The sequence below is a fragment of the Salvelinus fontinalis genome, chromosome 37 (genome assembly GCF_029448725.1).
Source record: "Salvelinus fontinalis isolate EN_2023a chromosome 37, ASM2944872v1, whole genome shotgun sequence".
Lineage (NCBI taxonomy): Eukaryota > Metazoa > Chordata > Actinopteri > Salmoniformes > Salmonidae > Salvelinus > Salvelinus fontinalis.
Window position 1 is genome coordinate 18,293,580 of NC_074701.1, and position 24,761 is coordinate 18,318,340.

Sequence of the window (24,761 nt, forward strand, 5' to 3'; positions counted from 1 at the left end):
AGTGGAATTAAATTGGCCCGTGTACAGTATATTCGTTATGTATCTTAACACATGCGTAGGCCTACAGCATACGGAGCCTTTGAGAGGAAATGGAAAATCTGTCAGATAGCAAGAGCTGTTGCTGCAGCATCTCAAACAGCAAATGCATAGGCAATGGAAGGCAGGCATTGTCACTGCGTCACACATCACTTTGCAATGAGCTGGAGGCAGTATGCGTTTTCAAAACGCATACTTAATTGTTTGAAACCTGAACGTTTTACTTCATATTATGAGACATGTCTTACCTTGCTTCAAAGTAGCCTAGCCAAAATCAGACCATATCCGTGGAGGCAATTATTTTATATCAACTTTCTTTCATTGTCCAGTAGCCAAAGGCACAATCCTAGTCATATTATCAACCCTTGTTAGTTGTTGCATATTAGATCTCCCCTCTTTCTTTATTTAGAACTGATATTTTCATCTGTCACATGAAACCGCTCATGTGCGGTGCGCTTTGACAACAGTGTTTTCCTAATTGAATTATGGAACGAACATTCGCACTTAACCTACTGCCTTGTGCGCATTACTGCGCTTATAATGTGAAGAAATAATAGTAACAACATTTTAAGCTAAATGTTCTGATCTGTTGCATCAGACTGGTTGCTTTTTAAGGTTTTATTATATAAAAAAAAAAAAGATGTAGCTTGGCCTACTGGTTGTATGAATTTGGGATCTATCGTCCCACAACTGTCCCAGTCTGTTTTTCTATTCATTCTTGACAAGCTGACCAATAGAATAGGTCAACTCTTCTACTATGGAGATAGTAGATTGACAAATGCTAGTGATTTTGTTGTTCGTTACTCATCTTGTTGACTGAGTAAAAGTAAATGTGGACAGTAATATAATCTACAAAGTGCGCATCAACATTTGATAAGGACTGCACATCGTTGTATCCCTGATGTAGGTTTCGCTATCCTGTGCCCCTTTGTAACATGGGTGCCAATAGTGGAACATGCTTCCCCCTTTGTTTTGTAATTGAGTAGATGGCAGGTCATTGTCTGGTTAATGACTTCAGTGATCAGAACATCCCGTTAAAGGGACATCTGGTTTAAATAATGCATTTAGTTTCCTATGGAACGTTGAGATGTGTTGTGATAACTATTGCATGTATTCTATAGGTTTAAGGCAAGGGAGAGACTCCTCTCTTCAATGTATAGAAGGGTGTGTATGTAACTATTTGTCCTTCAAGACTCCGAACCCTAAGTTGGTTTTTGGATTTGTTGTGCCATATGCTAGCGATCTACCATGCTGCTCTGTGTTCGTGGTGGGTCCTTACGGTGAGTTCTATTATTGCTTTATTGACCTCTAAGTTTTGTTTGGTCACCTGCTGTTTTCTCCCATGATGAGTTGAAATGGAATGGAAACAAGTCCCCTGGCTTAGTAACATGTCACTAGCCCCAGCAGTGACACACAATGACAGGGGCGGCCTATTTACTTCTGTTTAGACGACTCAATGTAATCGAAGAGACAGACCAAGGATTCCCTGCAAAGTGGTGTGTAGCATAAACATTGCTGATTACAATTTTGCTGACTCAACAAAATTATATTTTGAATAAGCAAAATACCCACTAGGCATTGACGTCCCCCCCCATTCCCCTTTGCCACTATCTTATTTGTTTCATTAAATAATACCTGCAAAACACCAGTCTCAACGTCAACAATGAAGAGGCAACTCCGGGATGCTGCTATTCTAGGCGGAGTTCCTCTGTCCAGAGTCTGTGTTCTTTTTCCCATCTTAAACTTTTTTATTGGCCAGTCTGAGATTTGGCTTTTTCTTTGCAACTCTGCCTAGAAGGCCAGCATCCCAGAGTTGCCTCTGCACTGTTGACATTGAGACTGGTGTTTTGCGGGTACTATTTATTGAAGCTGCCAGTTGAGGACTTGTGAGGCGTTTCTTTCTCAAACTAGACACTAATGTACTTGTCCTCTTGCTCACTTGTGCACCAGGGCCTCACACTCCTCTTTCTATTCTGGTTAGAAACAGTTTGCGCTGTTCTGTGAAGGGAGTAGTACGCGGCATTGTACGAGATCTTCAGTTTATTGGCAATTTCTCGCATGGAATAGCCTTAATTTCTCAGAACAAGAATAGACAGACGAGTTTCAGAAGAAAGTTCTTTGTTTCTGGCCGTTTTGAGCCTGTAATCGAAGCCACAAATGCTGATGATCCAGATACTCAACTAGTCTAAAGAAGGAGAGTTTGATTGGTTCTTTAATCTGAACAACAGTTTTCAGCTGTGCTAACATAATTGCAAAAGCGTCTTCTAGTGATCAATTAAACTTTTAAAATTATAAACTTGGATTAGCTAACACAATGTGCCATTGGAACACAGGAGTGTGTGACGGTTGCTGATAATGGGCCTATGTAGATGGTCAATAAAAAATGTGCCGTTTCCAGCTACAATAGTCATTTACAACATTAACAATGTCTACACTGTATTTTTGATCAATTTTATGTTATGTTAATGGTCAAAAAATGTTGGAATTTCCTTGGTTTGAAAGAAAAGCTAAGTGACCCCAAACTTTTGAACGGTTGTGTAGGTGCCGTTAAACATCTTGCTCACTACACGTCTGCTGAAGAGAGACGTAAGAGAGCATGAGAATGAGTTTTGATGAGTCATGAAAATGAAAGTGGTGAAAACATGTTGGCTCACTATTTAAAGAAGATGAAGAACAAGCTGATGGATGGAAAAATACCAGAGTTCTGGTGCGGGTACAGACAACTAACGCTACCAAGCAAAAGAAATAACAAATACTTGGAGTCAAAGTATCGATAAGTCGTCCAGAATAATATTGAGATATGTAACTATCAGCCCCCCCCCCCACCACCACCACTGTTTACTACAGTTTTACTACCTCCCCCTCTATCAGAGCCAAACCCCCAGTTGTCCAGCCAGCCCTGTTTGTCCACATGGTCCCCTGTGCCAGGCTGCTGTCACTCACTGCCACCTCTGGGGAACCGCAGCCAGGCTACTGTGACCTACATAGGCGATCCTCTGCCTGTATGCTTGGCATTTTAGCCTCTCTCGCGCTTCTCTTATTCCCACTTACCTCCCCGTACTTGACTAACCTCTTTCTAGGGCCCTTTTTTGCGCAATTATGACATGCCTGAATTGTAACCTTTATTTTAACCTTTAAAGCTTTTTCATCAAACTGTCACCTTTTTGTCAGATGATCCAGCACCACCATCAAATTTTATTTGTCACATGCCCCGAATACAACAGGTGTAGACCTTATAGTGAAATGCTTACTTACAAGCCCTTAACCAACAATTCCGTTTGGAGAAAAATACCCCCCCAAGAAATAAGAAATAAAAGTAACACGTAATTAAAGAGCAGCAGGAAAATAACAATAGCGAGGCTATATACTGGGGGTACCGGTACAGAGTCAATGTGCGGGGGCACCGGTTATATTCAAGGTAAATGTACATATAGGTAGAGTTATTAAAGTGACAATGCGTAGATAAATCGACAATAGCTTATTTATTTTTGCAATCCTCATTTCTGGATATGGCTTAAAATACAGGATCAAAAACTGCTATGTCACATGTGTAGAACCCAGCATCCTATCTGACATATTTCACTTAGTGCTGGTATACAGTAGGAGGAGCAGGAGACGGGGAACAGGAGAAAAGGGGTAGGGTGGACTTGGCTTGTTCCTCTTGTATTGAAGCTGCCAACAGCGTCGGTGGTAGAAGAGGAGTGGTCGCCAACAGCACTCTTATCTGGCATTGTTGTGCGAACACTAATTTGTCAAGTACACAAAGGCAGGCGGTGGCAGCATCGCTCCCTCTCTCCATCTCCTCCCTCCTTCCCAGAAGTGCAGGCCTCTTGTGTTTGCACACTCATTCTCTTTTTCTTGGTTTCTTATCTCATTCCAAACCCGGAGCCACAGAGGGGGGAATGTGGCTGCTTTAGCTGAAACATGTCACTGCGTTGGGTTTGGTTCGACAAACAGATGCAGCCCACTGCTGAATCCTGAGCCGACCCCTGCCACTAGATGGAGTGACACTCCTTGTGACGTGTTAAATAATGCCAAATCGAAGGCCACTTGGAGATTAATAATGGAATATTTATTCTACATTTGTGTAATTCATGCGTAAAACATGAAACAAGAAAATTAGTACAGTTTTCATATTGCCATATTCACTATGCAATCTTATTATAAATATAAAATGAATAAAAAAAAATATTTCCATGTTTTTTATGTTGTGTTTGTTGACATCTTTGGAGGAAGTATCGTACAATCCCACACACACTTGCACCCAACCATGAACGTCATCCTATTCTCTTTAATATCCTAAAAAGCTCCATTCCAAGAATAGCTTTCAACCTAATGGCCCATTAAATAGAAAATGTTGAGCTGTGCTGGATCCCTTCGTTTTCCATGTCATTTAACTTCCTCGGCACGTCTAAATTGGATAAAGTGACAGTACCGCTAAACTTTGTCACATATGGAAAGGGGAGATGTTGAATTATAACTTTCACAAGGTAGACATACGTCAACTCTGGGGTCTCGTTTTCTGTGTTTCCCGTCAATGTTAATCACCCACAACGTCTCCCTATCAAAATGACAACGATAAAAATACAAATGGCTGGTGTGTTGTTTCATTGACAATAACAGTGTAGGCCGAGATAACATGGCTGGGGTACTCGGAGGGTGCTGTTTTCTTAATGCTTGTACTTTCCTTTGTGGACCAGCAAAGGCTTTCTACTTTCAATTGTAGTCGCACAATGTATGCAGCTAACCCTTGACTGAGTTTCTCAACTCTGTCTGGAGTGTCGTATTTCAACATCACACTTAGCTTGATGTAATATTTCAACCTGCTCTTTGTGGGATTTCTGAGTAAAGTTTGTAATAGAGTATATTAGATGCCTCCCCCTTGCCTTGTGGCTTTTTGGATGACGTCTCTGAATTGCTTATTGGTTGTTCCAGCCAGGAGACATTTCAGGTCATCATGTCTTGGCTCCACTGCTACATTCTACTGTTTTGATCTCGTTCTCCTTAATTAATTGCGTTTGGTTTGCTCACCTCCCTCTCGCCTGTTTCTTTCTTCCTCTCACCCGTCAGTTTTTAGTCTCTTCCTGTCATGATAGTTAGCCCTATTTCCTGCAAGGGCTTGACATCGGGGTGACAGGCTGTTGATGATATGCAGATTATTTTAATGACGGATTCCCAAATAGACTGGAATCTTGTGATGCATATGAATTTGGATTAGTAGCACCAGTTAGGCACCAGTGTTTAAAGGCCCAATCTGTCTCAGTGGTGTTGACCCTGCCATGCCCACGGCTAGAAGACTGCCAGCCAATGATACGCTCACCCAGCTCCGATGAGAAGTGGTGTGAAAAAATAAATACTTCTCGTGTGTCAGAAGCAGTTGTGAGCACTGTTGAGAAAAGCCGATTTAAACTTTAACCAACCCACATGGCAAAAATAGACATCTCTGTTGGTCTCTGACCTTCCCAACTCTAGAAAGTACCTGGGATTAACCACCCCAGCCCTTTGTTAAACTGTTTGCATAGCCATGGTCCTCCAAGTTTCTTTTTCAAAGTAAACCATAATATATTGTTCACCCCACACCATTAAAACCATTGTAAGCCGATTTTAAGATAAAGGCTTAGTCTATAGGCCTTGTTTTTAATATACAGTATGCAAAGAGCGTCTCTGTTTTGTCTCTGGGTGGTTGAGATTTTGTTTTAGAGAATGCATCAGTGCTCCAGTCCATCTCCCCCTGCTGCTCTCTCTATCAACTTATCTCTCCTTGTCTCCACCTCCCCCCTTCCTGCTGAGAGCGATTGGATGGTAACGGTATTCCGTGCAGCTGTAGAATTTATGGTGTTTTGGTGACGTAGTCACTGGCACCAGCGGGAGATTGATGCCCTCTGTGTCCATGTCGCCTCTCATGAGATGCTCACACATCATCCACCTACAACCCGCACAAACACACACTGCAAATCCCTCTGCTTGTGTGTTTCTGTGTGAATCCTGCCCTATTTCAGCCTCACTTAGAAAGCGGGGCAGTGACTTGTGGAGCTTTATTTTGGTTATGGGTATACCCATTTAAATTCAATCACTTTTTGACAGAACCCCTTTTGATTTGAATGAAATCTAACATGCATATTTGCTCACTGTAGAATTGCTCAGAAAGTGACTTTTGACCTGAATAGTCAATAAAACAATAGAAAAATCAAGATTCAGTGTGTGCAAATGTAGTAAGATTAGGGAGGTAAGGCAATAAATAGGCCATAGTGGTGAAATAATTACAATGTAGCATTGACACTGGAGTGATAGATGTACAGAAGATGAATGTGCAAGTAGAGATACTGGGGTGCAAAGGAGCAAAAAAATAACATGGGGATGAGGTAGTTGGGTGGGCTATTTACAAATGGGCTGTGTACAGGTGCAATGATCGGTAAGCTTCTCTGACAGCTGGTGCTTAAAGTTAGTGAGGGAGATATGGGTCTCCAGCCTCAGTGATTTTTGCTATTTGTTCCAGTCACTGGCAGCAGAGAACTGTCAGGAAAGGCGGCCAAAGGAGGAGTTGGCTTTGGGGATGACCAGTGAAATATACCTGCTGGAGCGCGTGCTACGGGTAGGTGCTGCTATGGTGACCAGTGAGCTGAAATAAGGGGGAGCTTTACCTAGCTAAGACTTATAGATCACCTAGGGCCAGTGGGTTTGGCGACGAATATGAAGCGTGGGACAGCCAACGAGAGCATACAGGTCGCAGTGGTAGGTGGTCTATGGGGCTTTGGTGACAAAACGGATGGCACTGTGATAGACTGCATCCAATTTGCTGAGTGTTGGAGGCTATTTTGTAAATGACATCGCAGAAGTCAAGGATCGATAGGATAGTCAGTTTTATGAGTGTTTATTTGGCAGCATGAGTGAAGGAGTCTTTGTTGCGAAATAGGAAGCCGATTCTAGATTTAATTTTGGATTGGAGATGCTTAATTTGAATCTGGAAGGAGAGTTTACAGTCTAACCAGACACCTAGGTATTTGTAGTTGTCCACATATTCTAAGTCAGAACCGTCCAGAGTAGTGATGCTGAATGGGCGGGCAGGTGCAGGCAGCGATCGGTTGAAGAGCATGCATTTAGTTTTACTTGCATTTAAGACCAGTTGGAGGCCACGGAAGGAGAGTTGTATGTTATTGAAGCTTGTCTGGAGGTTAGTTAACACTGTCCGAAGAAGGGCCAGAAGTATACAGAATGGTGTTGTCTGCGTAGAGGTGGATCAGAGAATCACCAGCAGCAAGAGCGACATCATTGATGTATACAGAGAAAAGAGTGAGGAACTGCAGTTTTATCTCGTTTTTATTTTTATTTTTTATTTTTAGGTGAGTGATCCTTTTATAAGTTCATCCCATATTAAGCTACAACATATTCACACGTTGTAGCTTAGACCCTATTTTACATTGAATTTTTTTGTGTTTTGGCCCCTATTGGTTGAGAGACAACATGCTCAACATGCTCTTGAATACAGGGTGGGTGTCATGTTTAGGCTGATAAATGAACTATAATGGGAATAAATAGGAATTTCTACTTTCAAATGGTACCACAAAGATGGAAGTCCTCACATCAGAGAATGTTGACTTGAATGGGAATATCTGTTTTCACCTGTCTAGGACTGGGTGCCGCTGAAAAGGCAGAGCCGCGAAATTCAAAAAAAAATTTTTTTTTAAATATTTAACTTTCGCACATTAAAGTCCAATACAGCTAATGAAAGACACAGATCTTGTGAATCCAGCCAACATGTCCGATTTTTAAAATGTTTTACAGGGAAGACACAATATGTAAAGATGTAAATCTATTAGCTAAACACATTAGCATAATCCACCATCTTTTCTTTGTCCACCAACACCAGTAGCTATCACCAATTCGGCTAAACTAAGATATTGATAGCCACTAACCAAGAAAAAACCTCCTCAGATAACAGTCTGATAACATATTTATGGTATAGGATAGGTTTTGTTAGAAAAATGTGCATATTTCAGGTAGATGTCATAGTTTACAATTGCACCCACCATCACAAATGGACTAGAATAATTACAATGAGCAACGTGTTTACCTAACTACTAATCATCAAACATTTCGTAAAAATACACAGCATACACTAATCGAAAGACACAGATCCTGTGAATACAGACAATATTTCAGATTTTCTAAGTGTCTTACAGCGAAAACACAATAAATCGTTATATTAGCATAGCACATGTGCAAACATTACCCCAGCATTGATTCTAGCCAAAGAGAGCGATAACGTAAACATCGCCAAAATATATTACTTTTTTCACTAACCTTCTCAGAATTCTTCAGATGACACTCCTGTAACATCACATTACAACATACATATACAGTTTGTTCGAAAATGTGCATATTTAGCCACCAAAATCATGGTTAGACAATGAGAAAAGTAGCCCAGCTGGTCAGAAAATGTTGTGCGCCATATTAGACAGTGATCTAGTCGTATACATAAATACTCATAAACGTGACTAAAAAATATAGGGTGGACAGCGATTGATAGACAATTTAATTCTTAATACAATCGCGGAATTACATTTTTTAAATTATCCTTACTTTTCAATACAGTTTGCGCCAAGCGAAGCTACGTCAAAAAAGATGGCGTCCTAAGTCATTAACATTTTTCGACAGAAACACGATTTATCATAATAAATTGTTCCTACTTTGAGCTGTTCTTCCATCAGAATCTTGGTCAAAGAATCCTTTCTTGGGTCTAATCGTCTTTTGGTCGAAAGCTGTCCTCTTGCCATGTAGAAATGCACATTGCGTTCGGCATGAACTGGAACGGTGCCCAGAGATTCAAAGTGTCTCAGAAATAAATGTCCCAAAATCGCACTAAACGGATATAAATTGCTATAAAACGCTTTAAATTAACTACCTTATGATGTTTTTAACTCCTATAACGAGTAGAAACATGACAGGAGAAATATAACTGGCTACACTAATGCTTGGAAAAACAGTAGGTCGGTGCCCTCCGCGCGCCTGACGCACCTAGAAAAGAGTTCCTACCTACACGTGTTTTTGTTTTATAGGGGCTGTGATTGGGCAATCGATACCATTCAAAGCGTCATCACGTAAAGGCATCCAGGGGAAGACGTAAGCAGTGTCCGTATACTCATAGCAATAACAGTGGCCTTAAAACTGACTCCACAACAGGGGCCAAAATGTGTGAAATCTGACTCCATGTCAGGGAAATTGCTGTAGAATAAGTTCTGTTCCACTCAGAGACAAAATTACAACGGCTATAGAAACTATAGACTGTTTTCTATCCAATAATAATAATATGCATATTGTACGATCAAGAATTTTGTAGGAAGCCGTTTCAAAAATTACACGATTTCCATAAATAGTGACAACAGCACCCCCTAGCCTTAACAGGTTAAATGATGCTGTCAATCCTCTATAGGAAACCTATTGAAATCATAGAAATAGATAATAGAATATACATGACCATATAAGTTGACGTTCAACGGTGGGGGAACTGGTGGTCATCTTGTTACTAATTACAGTAAAAAAATTGTTACTTAATTTCAATGGTGTACCAGCTTTATTGCAGTGATCTGAAGGGATAGGTCCATTCTATGAATTATATTTCTATGATTGAAAGTACACCCACCCTGTATTTAAGAGTGTGTCTCAACCAATGCCATGTACAACACCGCAACCTCAGATGTGAAATGGGCTCTACGCTACAACATATATGAATATAGAGTTTACGTTTTTTTAGAGCATTGACATTAAAGGTTTAAAAAATAACATTTTTATTAAACTTTTTTTTAAAGAAATAATCAAATAGTTTAACCACACTTTTTGTACATTTTAAAATTATTTCAAACTATATATTTTCCGGTGACGAAGACATGGATTTCTCATGGTACGGTGGGTAATGCAAAATGGGTCAACTTTGAGCACTTACCTCCTGGATGTTTTGGCAGTCAGGTCCAAAAAGTCAGTTTGTTTTTGACCACTTCCATGGGCAAACATTTATGGAAAGTTTTGTTTAAATCAAAAGGGATGCTGTAAATAAGTGACTGAATTCAAATGGCTTTACACATCTATGTATTAAGTGACAGTGGACGGGGAGGCATTAAGCCTAGTTGAAGTGCCTTTTATTTTAAGGAGCCAATGCAGGGGTGAGTCATCAACGGAGCTGCTCAGGTGGGGCATTAACTTTTAATCACCTAACGCGTCTGCTCTCTATACTAAGCACCCAGCTATACAGCCCCCAAGGAGTACCTTAAATCACACCTACTCAAGGCTATCTGCTCCAACAGTCTCCAAAAGCAAGCTGTGGTCAAGATTGATGTCCAGTTTACTGTACTTCCGTTTCTGTGGGTCTCTCAAAGTATTGCTATTAACCTTAGTCTGTTATTTATCCTGTTAGTGCATTCATCTATTGGCACTGTCAGAATCAGAGAATGTGAATGAAATTACTGCCAGGGCAGTCAAATTTGTAAACAAATGCACATTTGATTGTCAATTTAAATTCATGGAAGATGGCCTTCCTATTGGGATTTTTTGTGTCAACCTTTGTCATCTGACATAATGATGTTTTGCCTTAAGAGAATGAAGGTCACATCAGACCCATGTTTGTTTCTGCAGCATTACTGCTGTGGTTCGATTTCCAAACCTTATCTATCACCCATTGAAAATTTCTCAGTCTGTCTTTCCTCGTGCAGAGAAGTCTATTTTGTTGGTTGTAACTCAGTTAGTACAAATGAAATGATGGTGAACGGGGGACGGACTTGACCATGAGAATGGGGAGGAAAGAGTGACATTGAGGAAGAGAAGTTTAGGGGCAACACACACATATCACTGGGCAACATCAGACGGATAGCGGCATCTCCCACATCAATCATATCAGTTAGCTGAGCATAGCGGTAATTGCGTAAATGTATTCAGTAGGGTGGGGATTTGGATACTGTGCTTTGCCGTCCACAGACAGTGGAAAGGATTGAGGCGCAGATTAAAGCGGAGAGAGGTCAACGTTCAAATACTGGGACAGGGACGTTGGGGCCGGGAATTCCAATATAAATGTAAAGCAGCCTGGGAGCCAAAGTTAGGGCCATCCTGCTCCATTTGAGGCTGGCACAAGCACACGGGTGCGCTCACGTAAACAGTGCCCCACACACACATACGTTCACATCCTCAAATGGTCATTCCTGTATGGTCACCGGCAATCTCTTTACACACAGACTGGATATGCCTTTGACAATGATGACCATGATCTTGGTTCAGCTGTGCTTCTGATTAAAGAAGCAATAAAACCTGGCCTTTAGACTAGTTCAGCATCTGGAGCATCAGCATGTTTGGGTTAGATTACAGGCTCAAAATGGCCAGAAACAAAGAACTTTCTTCTGAAACTCGTCAGTCTATTCTTCTGAGAAATTAAGGCTATTCCATGTAAGAAATTGCCAAGAAACTGAAAATCTCATACAACGCTGTGTACTACTCCCTTCACAGAACAGCGCAAACTGTCTCTAACCAGAATAGGAGGAGTGGGAGGCCCCGGTGCACAACTGAGCAAGAGGACAAGTACATTGGTGTCTAGTTTGAGAAACAGACACCTCACAAGTCCTCAAATGGCAGCTTCATTAAATAGTACCCACAAGACACCACTCTCAACATCAATAGTGAAGAGGTGACTCCGGGATGCTAGCCTTCTAGGTTTTATTGCTTCTTTAATCAGAACAACAGTTTTCAGCTGTGCTAACAATTGCAAAAGGGTTTTCTAATGATCAATTAGCCTTTTAAAATCATAAACTTGGATTAGCTAACACAATGTGCCATTGGAACATAGGAGTGATGGTTGCTGATAATGGGCCTCTGTATGCCTATGTAGATATTCCATAAAAAATCTGCAGTTTCCAGCTACAATAGTCATTTACAACATTAACAATGTCTACGCTGTATTTCTGATCAATTTGATGTTTTTTTAAAGGACAAAAAATTGGCTTTTCTTTCAAACACACGGACATTTCTAAGTGACCCCAAACTTTTGAACGGTAGTGTATGTCTGGTTGTTCTTTTGTTTTATTCCCCAACTGGTAACCCAATGGACCCCACCCCAAAACCAGCACATTCTTTTTAACCTGGTTCCTCACTGGTCCAGGCTGGGGATGTTGTGGAGGCCTTTCTCAAAGCACAACTTAGTGGAACCAGTCTAGATTTTAATGGGGTTTGTAGGTCGACTGAGTGCACCTTCCCTCTGTCACGCCCCAGCCCAGTTCCTCACAAGGGAATGTTGGAGGTAGGCTCAGCAGGTTCGCCACCACACCCCAATGTTATTTAAACTTCCATAATGGGTGTGAAGTGGGAACTGTCAGTCCTCGTCACAATAAGTGATAGAGAAATCTATCACGCTGCCTGACTCATTATACAAAATGACACCCTGAGATTCATTATTTAATTATTTCTTATTTGATGCAATCCTGTATCTGGGCAAAGTGAGGGGTTGCTTGGCCCCAGGCTTAACCTTTTTTTAGATTTGCTTCCATTGTTGCCTGCCCTCCTGACTAGCTGGCTCGGCTTAATTTCAGGGACTGGAACACAAGGCTGTTTGAGTTGCGTTCAGGGACATGAGGTGGTATTGGGGGAAGTCAGGCGCACATTTGTTTGTGAAGAGTCTAAATTGAGTTCTGGACTTGGTTTTGGCCGCCTCAGGGCTGTTCCTTGTGTGTGCATGTCGTTTGTCATTTGTACATTCCTGGAAATGTAATCATCTTTAAAATCCCCTTTCACCAGCTTGCTACTCACTACGATCCATTTCTAGTCCTGCTGCTCCTCTCCACTCTCCAAGTGCAATTTCCGAGCAATCTGGAGTTCTCTAACCTGCACCCATCTTTCCTGTAAATGCGCGCACACACACACACGCACAAAAAGAGGTTCACTCAAGGGCCATGAGACTGATACTTTCGCTATGTTGTCTTGGCATGTAATCATATTGAAAGAATTTTGATTTCTAAACCTCAAGTGTGTCTTCAGATGCGTCAGTCAATCTTTCTTTTTACAGCGGTGCGTTGTTTGATAGCAGGAGAGGTGTCTAAATCATGTCTGTGTTTTTATTCCGTTTTTGATTGACTCCGAAACACTATTACCAGTTCTCTGTAGGCTCTTTCTTATGCGTTCGTAAACCTGAGTTACCTTCCTAACCCCTCGTTTCTGTGTTCTCCCTCAGTACTGGACATGGCACGTCATGTGCCCCTGTACCGGGCGCTGCTGGAGCTGCTGAGGGCCATCTCCACCTCAACGGCCCTGGTTCCCCTGCTGCTGCCCCTGTCAGGAGACCCCAGCCAAGAGGAAGAGGAGGAGGAGGAGCGCTCCGAGGGACAGACTTCTGTGGGCATGCTGCTGGCCAAGATGAAAACCTGCGTGGACACCTACACCAACCGCCTCAGGTGGGGACTTAGACGGACAGAGTAAGAATATACAGAACAAGCAAATAATTAAGTCTAATTTCCCATTTAATCAATGTGAATTGATGGTTTCAGCTGAGCATGAGTTTCAACTGTCCCGTCCGTCTCCGTAGACACTGAGTGATCAGTGCTAGTGCAATGTAGACCTGACCTGTGGGTCTGTGTCCACCCTTTATTAATCACAGCCCCACAGTGTGCAGGAAGCCCATGTTATCACGCCTCCCTCCCATACGTCACCCCAACCAGCTAGTGATGGGAAGTTCAGCTTTTTTTACTGACTCAGATCTTTTGAACTCATTCAGTCAAAAGGACTAATATTTTTCTACTTATTTTGTTCATTTGTTTAGTCATGCCCAGAGCACGCAGGAGGCAGGACCCCTTACCGGCGAACAATGAACTGAAAACTCAAGTCATGATTCTCATTTACCATAGGTGGCTTATTGGAGCTGTTATTCATGAGACTTATGAAAGTGTGCTTCAAACAATGTACGTTTTGTGATTGCTAGGCATACAAATACAATGATTTATGTATACCTTTGAAATGAGTTCTAGTTGTGGCCGCAACGGGACTAGATTGTGAACAACTCTTGGCTGAATGACTTTGACTGCCATGAGGGAAATAAGCACCTATTGTTTACGAAAGGCAGCAACCCCCCAAGCGATTTATTCTCGGTTTCGAGTGTTGTTAAGCAGAGGCAGGCTGTCTGCAATGTTTTGGTTCTTCAAAGCTCTGTCCACCAATAACATTCAATAATCAATGAATTGCATTTATTCTTACACCATGCGATCAATTATTACTGTCTTTTTCTTCTCGATGTTGCCTGCGTGCACATGATAGACAGTTGATGGTCGCAGCACGTCTCCAGAGCCTGTGAGTCGGAGGAGAGATTATTAATCCTGCTGTAGATTTCATTGAGGCCAGCAGGTCAAACAACCCCCCCCCCCCCCCCCAAAAAAAATAAAAAATGATTCATGACTCATGTCGGTAAATAGAGTAGTTTAAAACTGCACATCACTACAACCAGCCCAGTGCTGACTGTGGGCTTTACGCAACGACAGTAGCAGGGACACCTCAAGAGAAGCAAAGGCACTCTTTACCTCTCTACCAGGTCAGAACCCTACGTACATCCGCCCAGCCCACGGGATCATCAATATTCCATGGGAACCCAACCCCGCCAATATTTAAAGTGTGCCTGGTTAGACATTGACAGGTATCAAACAGTTCCATCTCATGTACGATTCCCACAGACTTGCATATTTTTCTCCCTCCCTCCACCCTGGTGAATTTAAGGCTTTAGCCAGGTGAGTTATTTTTAGAAGGCACAGCGCGTCCCTCTTAGATGCTCCACCAACAAACAAGCTAGGACCCATGACAGTGCTTTTGAAATGTACAGCGGAATAGCCCATCGGCCCTGGGAGACTCTGACAGACCTACCTGGTGGTCTGTACCCCTTCTGCTTGTCAAACACAGTTAGGATTACAGTCTGAGGATGGTCCAGCATTAAGTTGTAGTTTCTCCACCAGTGAGGGGGGTAAAGGAAACTGCCCTGCTATCGTCAGGCCTTAGCGATAACTGGTTCATAAGCATCATATCTGCAGCCATCACATCAGGTTGTGCTCTGAGGGCTGGTGTTCAGACACACAGAGAGAGTAATGAAAGCAGGGCCTCGGGGGCGGCTGGGCAGCCACGGCAGAATGTTATCGGCATCCTCTTATTCAACTGTCTCTCCCAATCTGTGCCCACCCTGTCCAAGGCCTGTGTAGCTGCCTGGCCGATGAGGACGGGTAGTGGCAGGGGTGGAGAGAGGAGTGGGGGGGTTGGTGACAGAAGACCTTCGCTAACTGTCCTCAGTGGAGCAGAGGATTCTGGGGCGAGCGAGCAGAGGGAACTTGGCCGCCGTTCAACTTCACAAAAGGTCATGCGGAAAGTGGCTTTCTCAGCGACCCACCACCAACGCCCCAGCAGGGGCATGGAATCTATTCTTCTCTCAGATCCCACAGCGTTTAAGCACAAGGTTAAAGGACTGTCTACATCCCTTGTGTATTTCAGCCTCCTCTGGGTTTTCCACTTAATACAGGATTTTTGAAGCAGATACCTTTTGAAGCAGATTTTACCTGGGACGAAAGCAGCAAGGTTTTTTCAATGTGCAGTTTAGTTCCGATACAAACCTCCATAGAAATTGGTCTCTGCTTATCTAGTTGTGAGGACAAAGTTATTTATGCTGCAAGGCTTCACAACGCTGGTTTAAATTATTCATAGTAGGTGGACGGAGGAGAACAGTAGCCTTGCCCCTTCGTTCTGTCTGTCTGAACATTGGGTCCGATTTTTCTTCATCGTGGTTTTGAGGCTTCACCCTCGTACACTCACCCCTTTAACAGAGCATGAAAAATGCAGTTTCACTCCATGCGTGTAGGGGGCAGGGAATGGCAGAGCTCGGGAGCACAATGGGAATTGCTAGTGACATGTGGAAGCCTGGACGGTGCTGGGAATGGGATTATCAATTCTGCTCCGGGATTATCAATTTTGTTCCAGAATTGTGGCTCACTGGGCAAAATGCTCCTTTTTAGATGGACACAAGACTCATCTAGATAAACTCTCGAACCAGAAAATGCCGATGTGTAATTGTTGCACAGTAGAGTGATTGACTATTTCTATTCCCATCAGTAATATAATCGCCCCAGATTTCCTTCCCCAAGAAAACTAGCAATATATGTCTCTGCAGGATTTTTGAGAGGAATATGATTCCTGAACTCTCTCCCTTTGTTCTGTTCTCCAGGTCAAAGAAAGACAAGGCGAAAGGTGTGGTGAAGCCTGATAGCTCAGACCCAGAACCTGAGGGGCTGACCCTGCTGGTGCCTGACATCCAGAGGACGGCCGAGATTGTCTATGCTGCCACCACCAGCCTACGGCAGGCCAACCAGGGTAAGCCACACACATACCTCACTTCTCTCTCTCTGGGCAAGGGCCAAACCTGCAGAGCAGAGGGAATATTAGTCTGGACACTCCTTGGATTTTTACGCACATTTATTGTAATACGTGACACAGTAAAATGTTAACCAGTGTCTTTTTTAAAGGTTGTCTGTTTCACTGAATTATTTCTGATTTCAGCAGGTCTCAACTGTCTTCCTACTCTCTATTTTTCTCTCGCTGTCGCTCTCTTTTGTCCTGTGTGTTCTTGGCACAAGGATGAGAAAATGGGTCTCTAATTTTAGCTACCACAAGTACAAATTTCCTGGGCTGTTTGACTAGAGCCCTTTAAGTCTCAATTTGGTCTTAATTAATGAAAGAATTGCCTGTTTTAGGCCTGAACATCCTGTATCCAACTCCCCATCGCCACCGCAATTCCGTAAGACGGTGGTTCCCAACATTTTTTCAAGTAGCAGGGATACAATTCTTCGGCACACCTAAAACAAATGTTTGTTTCTATGGCAGAGGCTGTGGTATAGCAAAGGCCAAAGACATAATAAATCAATGACTTTGACTAAGCTCTGACTTACCAGTGCTAATGTTTTTCACAGACAAAGTCAAATTATACAATGACTTTGCTCGTGATGCGCACCCCTCAGATGATAAATAATCTAACAGCCTGAGCGCACTGAACCTGAAACTACGATACAGATCGTAGCCACGTTCCATTTCATGTGTTATCTGACCAACGCTAGTGCTCCTAAATCAAAATGTGCATGCCACAGGTCACGTTTCTAAGTTAAAGAAATTAATTAAGAATAGGAATAGTTTCGCGGAACACTTAAGAGTTCCTCAAGGAACGTGGCACAAAGGTTGGGAACCACTGCCCTAAGTGACAGGTTAAAAGTTACTCCATGCCTCTCATATCTCTCTCTAAAAGGGTAACTATTTAGTATCAAAGCCCTATGTATGTTCTATTGTGGGTACCTGTTGTCCTACAGTCCCCATGCAGTATATCTGTCAGTGTCCCTACAGTGCAGGGAGACACAGAATCCTCCCCAGAGCCCCATAGCGCAGAAGGACAGGTGAAATGGGTAGTGGAGATCTGAGACCTCGGCTTCTAAAACCTGCTGTCAGGGGACTCCTGCCAGCCTTTACTCACCGTCGCTAAAGAAAGCAACCCGTTGATGTGCCTATGATGGATTGACTGTAACCACCCCCCCCAACTGCGCGGCGCATATAATTAATTGGATTGCCTATCTCCCAGTGGCTCTCCTGTAATCAGCTGAATCAATGGCGCTCTAAGTGAGCATTGTGGGGGTGAGATGCCCAGTTGCCGGTCAATGCTGCCATCACTTTACCTAAATAAGTCCATATGTTAACGGCCACTGGATTCATGTACCAGAAGGGAATGGGCGGTATAGGGGAGGGCTGGACTAATGTGTAAATGCTTAATGAGTACTTTAGTCTTTTAAAAAATGCCCATAGACGGGTTAACGAGGAGGCGGACATTGGTCAGCGCTCTGTTCCTACAGCCTAGTATTGACTGGTGAGACTGGGACCGGTCTATCGAAGTATCGATATCCAACACTAACGTGCCAATAGAACTGAAAGTAAATGACGGTATTGACAGCCTTCTTTTCTTTATGTCCCTCTGGCATCCTAAGTTTGGTTGTAATAAGCCAGTTAAATGCACCAGTAATTTAATGGGCGTCACATCTGTCCAGGTAGTGGTATCCAAAGCAGAAAGTGAGAGCAGGGCTGGGGTGCTATAAATATGCTATATGCAGACAGTTAATTATGTTGATGCGTTAACTGCTCTCTAGCCCATCGCTCCACTATGTTTTATCGTGGGAAAATTGGTGGGCGTTTCCATTATCATTTGTCTTGGACATGGTTAAGCTGTTGATAAGACTCTAGACTTCGAAGAAACTGGTGGAAATTCCATGTTAGCATTTCCAAATGATGGCAGATTCATTCATCAATATGAAGGTGGAAATGGGTGGGGCGGATAAGGTGGTGTGACAAACCCTGCTGTTACCTGCGATATTCGGAGATAATCTGGTTGAAGCGATGAAGAATATGGCTTGAATTTGTGTTTTTGATATGAATCTATTATTTGTCGGAGTGGGTGAGATAGTAATATCAAGGAAGTGGTGACCTCAGTAGTACCTTATCACAGTGTGGTTTGTTTGTTTGTCAGTAGATTCATGTAAAGATTGTAGTTCCGGACCAATGATGTATGTAAACCCTGGATTGCTGATGCTATGTAATTGTCCAGTGAGAGGCTTTGAAGCCACCGGTCTGCTATATTGGCACTCCCCTCCATAGGAATTAATATAAGTCTACATTATTTCAATGAAATATTTCATTGACAAAATTACATATATTTAAGCATTTTTGTTGTATAGGGAACAGTGACAAAGGCATTTTCAAGAAATTATCTTGAAATTTTGTATTTGTTTAGTTCAAATTGTATTCGTCACATGCACCGAATACAACAGGTGTAGTAGACCTTACATAATATAATTTACAAGTATGCATTCTTTAAGGTGTCTGTAATAATAGAATAAACATGGCAAAACTATTGTAGACATTATCTTCTAAAAGTGGTGGATTTTAAACCTTGTCAGTCATCTAGTGTGTGTATATATAGATCATCGGTCTGGGCCAGTAGCCTGCTGAGATGAGGGTGGTTGTGCCAAATAGCGGTAAGCCTGGCTCTCAAACAGGGATAACGTTGAACCTGCCATGGTAACACTTTCATTTTTTATTTCTCCCTCCATCAGAGAGGAAGTTGGCTGAGTCCTCGAAGAAGGCAACAACCAGACCCAAACCCATGTCAATCCTACGCTCACTCGAGGAGAAGTACGTGGCCATCATGAAGAAGCTCCAGTTTGGTGAGTGCTTTAAGTTTGTGTGTTTTTCTGTGTTTGTATTGAACTTGTGGTGCCGGGTGTGGTTTGGTAGATATGTTGGAAACGGGGTTGTTTCTCTTAAGACAGAAGAATGCTTAGACATACTACAGGCAGGGCCTGTCTCTTCTCTCCTTGCCTGTCTGTTGATTGGTTCCTCCTCAATGCACATAGTGCCCAGAGCACAGCAGCAGCACAGCCCCCTCCTACCCCTCTCTGAAATGATACATAACGTAATCCTGCCGCCTGTCTGCTGGGAGGAAGGGCTTTTCTGTCTGTCGCTTCTCATCCTGCCATGCCATGATTGATTACGGGACTTTTGTTGTGCCACAATTGATTTTTGCGAGTGGCAGACGTCGAAAGTAAATGCAAGTGGCATGAATGTAAACAGGTTTGCTCTGGTCCAAGTACAAAAGAGAGATGGAGATGCCAAGGCAACAAGGCAGGAACCCCGGTGTGCAATATGATTAACATGCAAACATCACTGGCCACGTTGCGTCCGTGAGCGTTGCAAAATAAATGTACACATACATGTTATTCGATCATTTCTCCCACACCACTCGTGTGAACGAGCGTCTGCGTAGCTAAGCCCTCGAATAGATCTTGGTTCTATTTGAGGCGCTGCATGTCCCTTCCTTATTGAAGATCAGGAAGATACAAACCCACGTGGATGCTTGGAAGACAAACGAGGAGAGATTAATTAAAGATAACTAACTAAAAACTTAACTAGGTTTCCCTTTTTATCTGTGGATTAATTGTTGGAGTAGCAAAACATACGATTTTGTAGGACTCCAGGTCAAAATACTGCGACGAACCAGCTAAAAAAAAAGGGCCATATGCATGTCAGGTAAAATAACAACCCAATGTTCATGACCAGGACAAACTAGCTGGCAACAGCTAGCGAGCTAAATGTCCGTGAATGTTTCTTGTTTGTTTCAACCTTAATATAGTGGGTTCGCAGTTGGTTTTGTTATTTTAACCTGTGTATAATGATTGCGTCTGGTATGGATGGACAAAATCAACATGCACGTATGTGGCCGGTGTAGTCAGCATGGAAGGACAAGAGATGGGGCCATGTCATAACTGAATAGAGACTTACTGCCAGATTTACTGGGAGGATGTTTGTTTCATGCCTTGTTCTTTGGTGTGGAATGAACCATTTGAAAGTGTTTAAACCTTCTCCAGCATTCCCAGTAGGTATTGACATTGATAACCGTGTGATATCTTTCCCTGGCAGACACCTTTGAGATGGTCACGGAGGACGATGACGGGAAGCTGGTGTTCAAGGTGAACTACCACTACATGTCTCAGGTGAAGAACGCCAGCGATGCCAACAGTGCTGCCCGCGCCCGCCGCCTGGCACAGGAGGCCGTCACACTCTCCACATCGCTGCCCCTCTCCTCCTCCTCCAGCGTCTTTGTCCGCTGCGACGAAGAGCGGCTGGACATCATGAAGGTACAGAAATGAATCTATGGATCCACTATGCCTTTTTAATGCTCAGGCCACCCATCGAATTCTCTGACAATCTTATACATGCAGTAGCCAACCCACATTTTACGATTCACATTTTAGGTATTCATCTATATAAGTGATATCATTTCAATGATATTCAATGTATATTGTGCATTGAAAAAGTATTGGCTCCCTTTCAGAATCTCAATTTTTAGCATATTTTTGACACTGAATGTGATCAGATTTTCAACCTGAACCTAACATTAGATAAAGGGAATATGAGTGTACAAATACCACAGAAATGTGATACTTATTTCATTTCTTTAATAAACAAAGTTTTGCAACACCCAATGCCCCTGTGTGAAAAAGTAATTGCCCCCTTACACTCAATAACTGGCTGTGCCACCTTTAGCTGCAATGACTGCAACCAAACGTTTCCTGTAGTTGTTGATCAGTCTCACATCGCGGAGGAAGAATATTGGCCCACTCTTGCATGCAGAACTGCATTTAACTCAGCAGCAGGTGGGTTTTCAAGCATGAATTGCTCATTTCAGGTCCTGCCACATCAATCGGTTTTAGGACTGGACTTTGACTAGGCCATTTCACAACTTTACATTTGTTGCTTTTCAGCCACTCTGATGTAGACTTGCTTGTGTGTTTTGGATCATTGTCTTGCTGCATGATCCACCTGCAAGCACCTGGATGGTCATCAAGACTCCTGGAAGAATGTTCTATGGACAGATGAGTCCGAAGTAGAACTTTTTTGGACGACATGCTTCCTGTTATGTCTGGTGAAACCCAAACACTGTATTCCAGAGTAAGAACCTTCTACCAATGGTCAAGCGTGGTGGTGGTACTGTGATGTTTTGGAGATGCTTTGCTGCCTCAGGACCTGGACGACTTGCTATTATAGAAGGAACCATGAATTGTGCTCTGTATCAGAGAATTCTACAGGAGAATGTCAGGCCATCTGTCTGTGAGCTGAAGTGCAGCTGGGTCATGCAGCAAGACAATGATCCAAAACATATAAGCAAGTTTACATCAGAATGGCTGAAAAGCAACAAATTTGAAGTTTTGGAATGGCCTAGTCAAAGTCCAGATGTAAACCTGATTTGAGGTGTTGTGTCAGGACCTGAAATGAGCAGTTCATGTTCAAAAACCCAGGAATGTTGCTGAGTTAAAGCAGTTCTGCATGGAAGAGTTGGAAAAAATTCCTCCACAGCGATGTGAGACTGATCAACAACTACAGGAAGTGTTTGGTTGCAGTCATTGCATCTAAAGGTGGCACAACCAGCTATTGAGTGTAAGAGGGCAATTACTTTTTCACAAGGGGCATTGGGTGTTGCATGACTTTGCCTATTAAATCAATTAAAGAATGATGACATTTTTGTTATTTGTTCGCTCAGGTTGCCTTGATCTAATAATAGAATAGGTTTTGGTTGAAGATCTGATAACATTCATTGTCAAAAATCGAGAATCTGAAAGCGGGCAAATACTTTTTCACGGCACTGAATGTGAAAGTGCTTTACTAGAGACCCAATCTGTCTGATACAGAGATGGCCTCAGGGAATGGCCAGATGACGATTTGAATGCTTTCCAATTGAGATGCTTGTTAAAGTGAACATGGTGTTACAGTACTGTTCCAGTCAAATGGATGCTGCTTGGGGCATTAAACCCGTATGACTTGGGGAAACGGGCTTGGTATCTTGGGACTCTGCATATGGTGTTGAAAGCCTATGCTTTCGCATTCCAGTGGTCATTCAGCAACGGCTGTCATAGAAAGTCGTACTCATTTTCCAATGACATTTAATAAATGGCCTTGACCCATTTTCTGATTTAATGGCAGTCTCATTCGTAAATGTCAAAACCCTCATCGGTTAAGGTTCTGTTTCTGCAAAGAACACTACAAACTATTTCCTTAGTAGCACAATGAGAAAAGGCCACAAGTTGACAGAGACTGGTGGATGTCTCGGGACCCAACTGGCATATTGCCCCCTCATTTCAAGTTTCCCCTGTCCTATCGCTATAGACTGTGCATTATCATTCTTTCACCAGGTGCGATAGCGTCATGCTGTCTTAATAGACATTAATAGCTACTCCCTCCAGATTTCCCCTTCTCTGGGAAGTGCACGAAAAGTGTTGGGTCTGAATGTTCATATGAAAATATACACACCGCCGGAGTGACGCTCGGTGCCCTCCAGCGATCTTGTGAGTGCTCTGCTGAGCTGGATCGGCATGACAATCCTTGATATTGCTACTCATGGCTGACGCTGCTAAGACAGGGGTCAGGCACTCTCAAACACACACGCTCTCTCATAAGTACATACACACACTACCTACCTACAGCTCGTCCACATCCTCTTAACCGTTACATGTCTTCTCACACCTTGTTAAAAACACGCCTTGTTTCTACCTCACTCCCCTGCACCAGTGGATTTTTTTATTTTTTTTCATGATGCTTTTCTAAATGCACACTGCCTGCTTCTCTCGGCCTCTACCCCTCTCCTCATCAGCTTGCTGTTCTCTGCAGCACTCAGCCTGGCAGCGTCGCCAGCTCTACCCCCTCCTCCCCTCCCCATTCACCTCTTCATCTCAAAACAGCCGCTGAGAAAGCTAGTCTGCCTGACATTTCACTCAAAGACACCTTGTTTGTTGTTGCAAAAACACAGGCCTCTCTTCAGGATCCCTACTTCCTCACTGGTCTAGATACCATGTCTCTCTGAGCCTGGCCCCCACAGAAACTCTGAATCCTGGGGGTTTTGTTTTTAAAAGGCAGAGCCAAATGCACTTGAAACAAGGTCTCGGTGCAGTGGGTTTCAGATCAGATTAGCCCTCCGCTGTCAGGGCCTCCTGCGAGCAGCTAATGTGGAAAATCACAGCCCCCCATTCAGGCACGCCATCCTTGAGCCTGAATACCTGTGACTCTGTAATAACCCGCTGCTCTGGCGAAGGTCCCCTCTCATCAGCGCGTTTGAACAGAGAACAGAGCAAGGGGAGGGGGAGCGGGCTTCCTCCTCGCATAGGTTTTCCCCTGCATCGATCAGACGGAGCCTCTGATACAGACGAAGGCTCTTTAGTTCCCGTTCACAGAAAGCACAAGGGTATTCCTGCAGTATTACCAAGATCCCTTTACCATTTCTTATTTGATCATATTGATGTTATTCCCAAGGCTGTGTATAAGGGTAGAGAATTGCGAGGGACCTCACGATACAATATCATGACACTTGGGTGCCGATACGATATGTATTGCGATTCTCACAGCTCTATATGTATTGCAATTCGATATTGTGATTTGATGGTCCAAACATATTGCTCACTATGTCCGCTGCAGAGATGAGAGAGCATAAGAAAAAGGAGTTTAGTCAGTCAGGGAAATAAGTGCTTAAAACATGTTCGCTCACTATTTAAAAAGATGGAGAACAAGCTGGTTTTGGTGTAGATAAGACCGACTAGGGCTAGCTACAGTAGCAAAAAGTAAAATATCGATATAATATCGTCCCAAAATAATATTGCCATATGGAGCTATTGATTTGTTTTCCTCCATCACAACCATCTGTCTGTACATCTTTGTCATTTCTTAAATTTTTCACTTCCTGTGGGCACCTTGATTAATTAGCTAATCTCATTTTAGTGTGAAAATTAATTAATTGGATTTCTATAATAGCCATGAGATATTCATCAGGAAAAATATTATCCTTTTGTTACCTCTAGTGGTAATGGGTGTGTGGTTGAAGAAAAACGTTATAGTAGTGAATTGTCATTAATAGTGCTGTGGCGGTCACGAAATTGTCAACCGGTGATTGTCAAGCAAATACACTACCGTTCAAAAGTTTAGGGTCACATAGAAATGTCCTTGTTTTTGAAAGAAAAGCAAATGTTTTGGTCCGTTTTAAAATAACATTAAATTGATCAGAAATACAGTGTAGACATTGTTAATGTTGTAAATGACTATTGTAGCTGAAAATGGATGCTCTACATAGGCGTACAGAGGCCCATTATCAGCAACCATCA

The 24,761-nt window shown here is 42.8% G+C and overlaps 1 protein-coding gene across 20 annotated transcripts in view; it reads left to right on the forward strand.

The window, feature by feature from the left end:
* Nucleotides 1–24,761, forward strand: part of birc6 (baculoviral IAP repeat containing 6) — a 154,206-nt gene that overhangs the window by 98,390 nt on the left and 31,055 nt on the right. For 14 of the 20 annotated variants that reach the window (XM_055902246.1, XM_055902251.1, XM_055902247.1 and 11 more), the window contains 4 exons: nt 13,238–13,478; nt 16,253–16,398; nt 19,173–19,283; nt 20,536–20,753. In XM_055902246.1, the coding sequence (XP_055758221.1) occupies nt 13,238–13,478; nt 16,253–16,398; nt 19,173–19,283; nt 20,536–20,753 (716 nt within the window). The remainder of the gene's footprint in view (nt 1–13,237; nt 13,479–16,252; nt 16,399–19,172; nt 19,284–20,535; nt 20,754–24,761) is intronic. The other 6 variants (XM_055902249.1, XM_055902252.1, XM_055902264.1 and 3 more) reach the window with 1 other exon arrangement.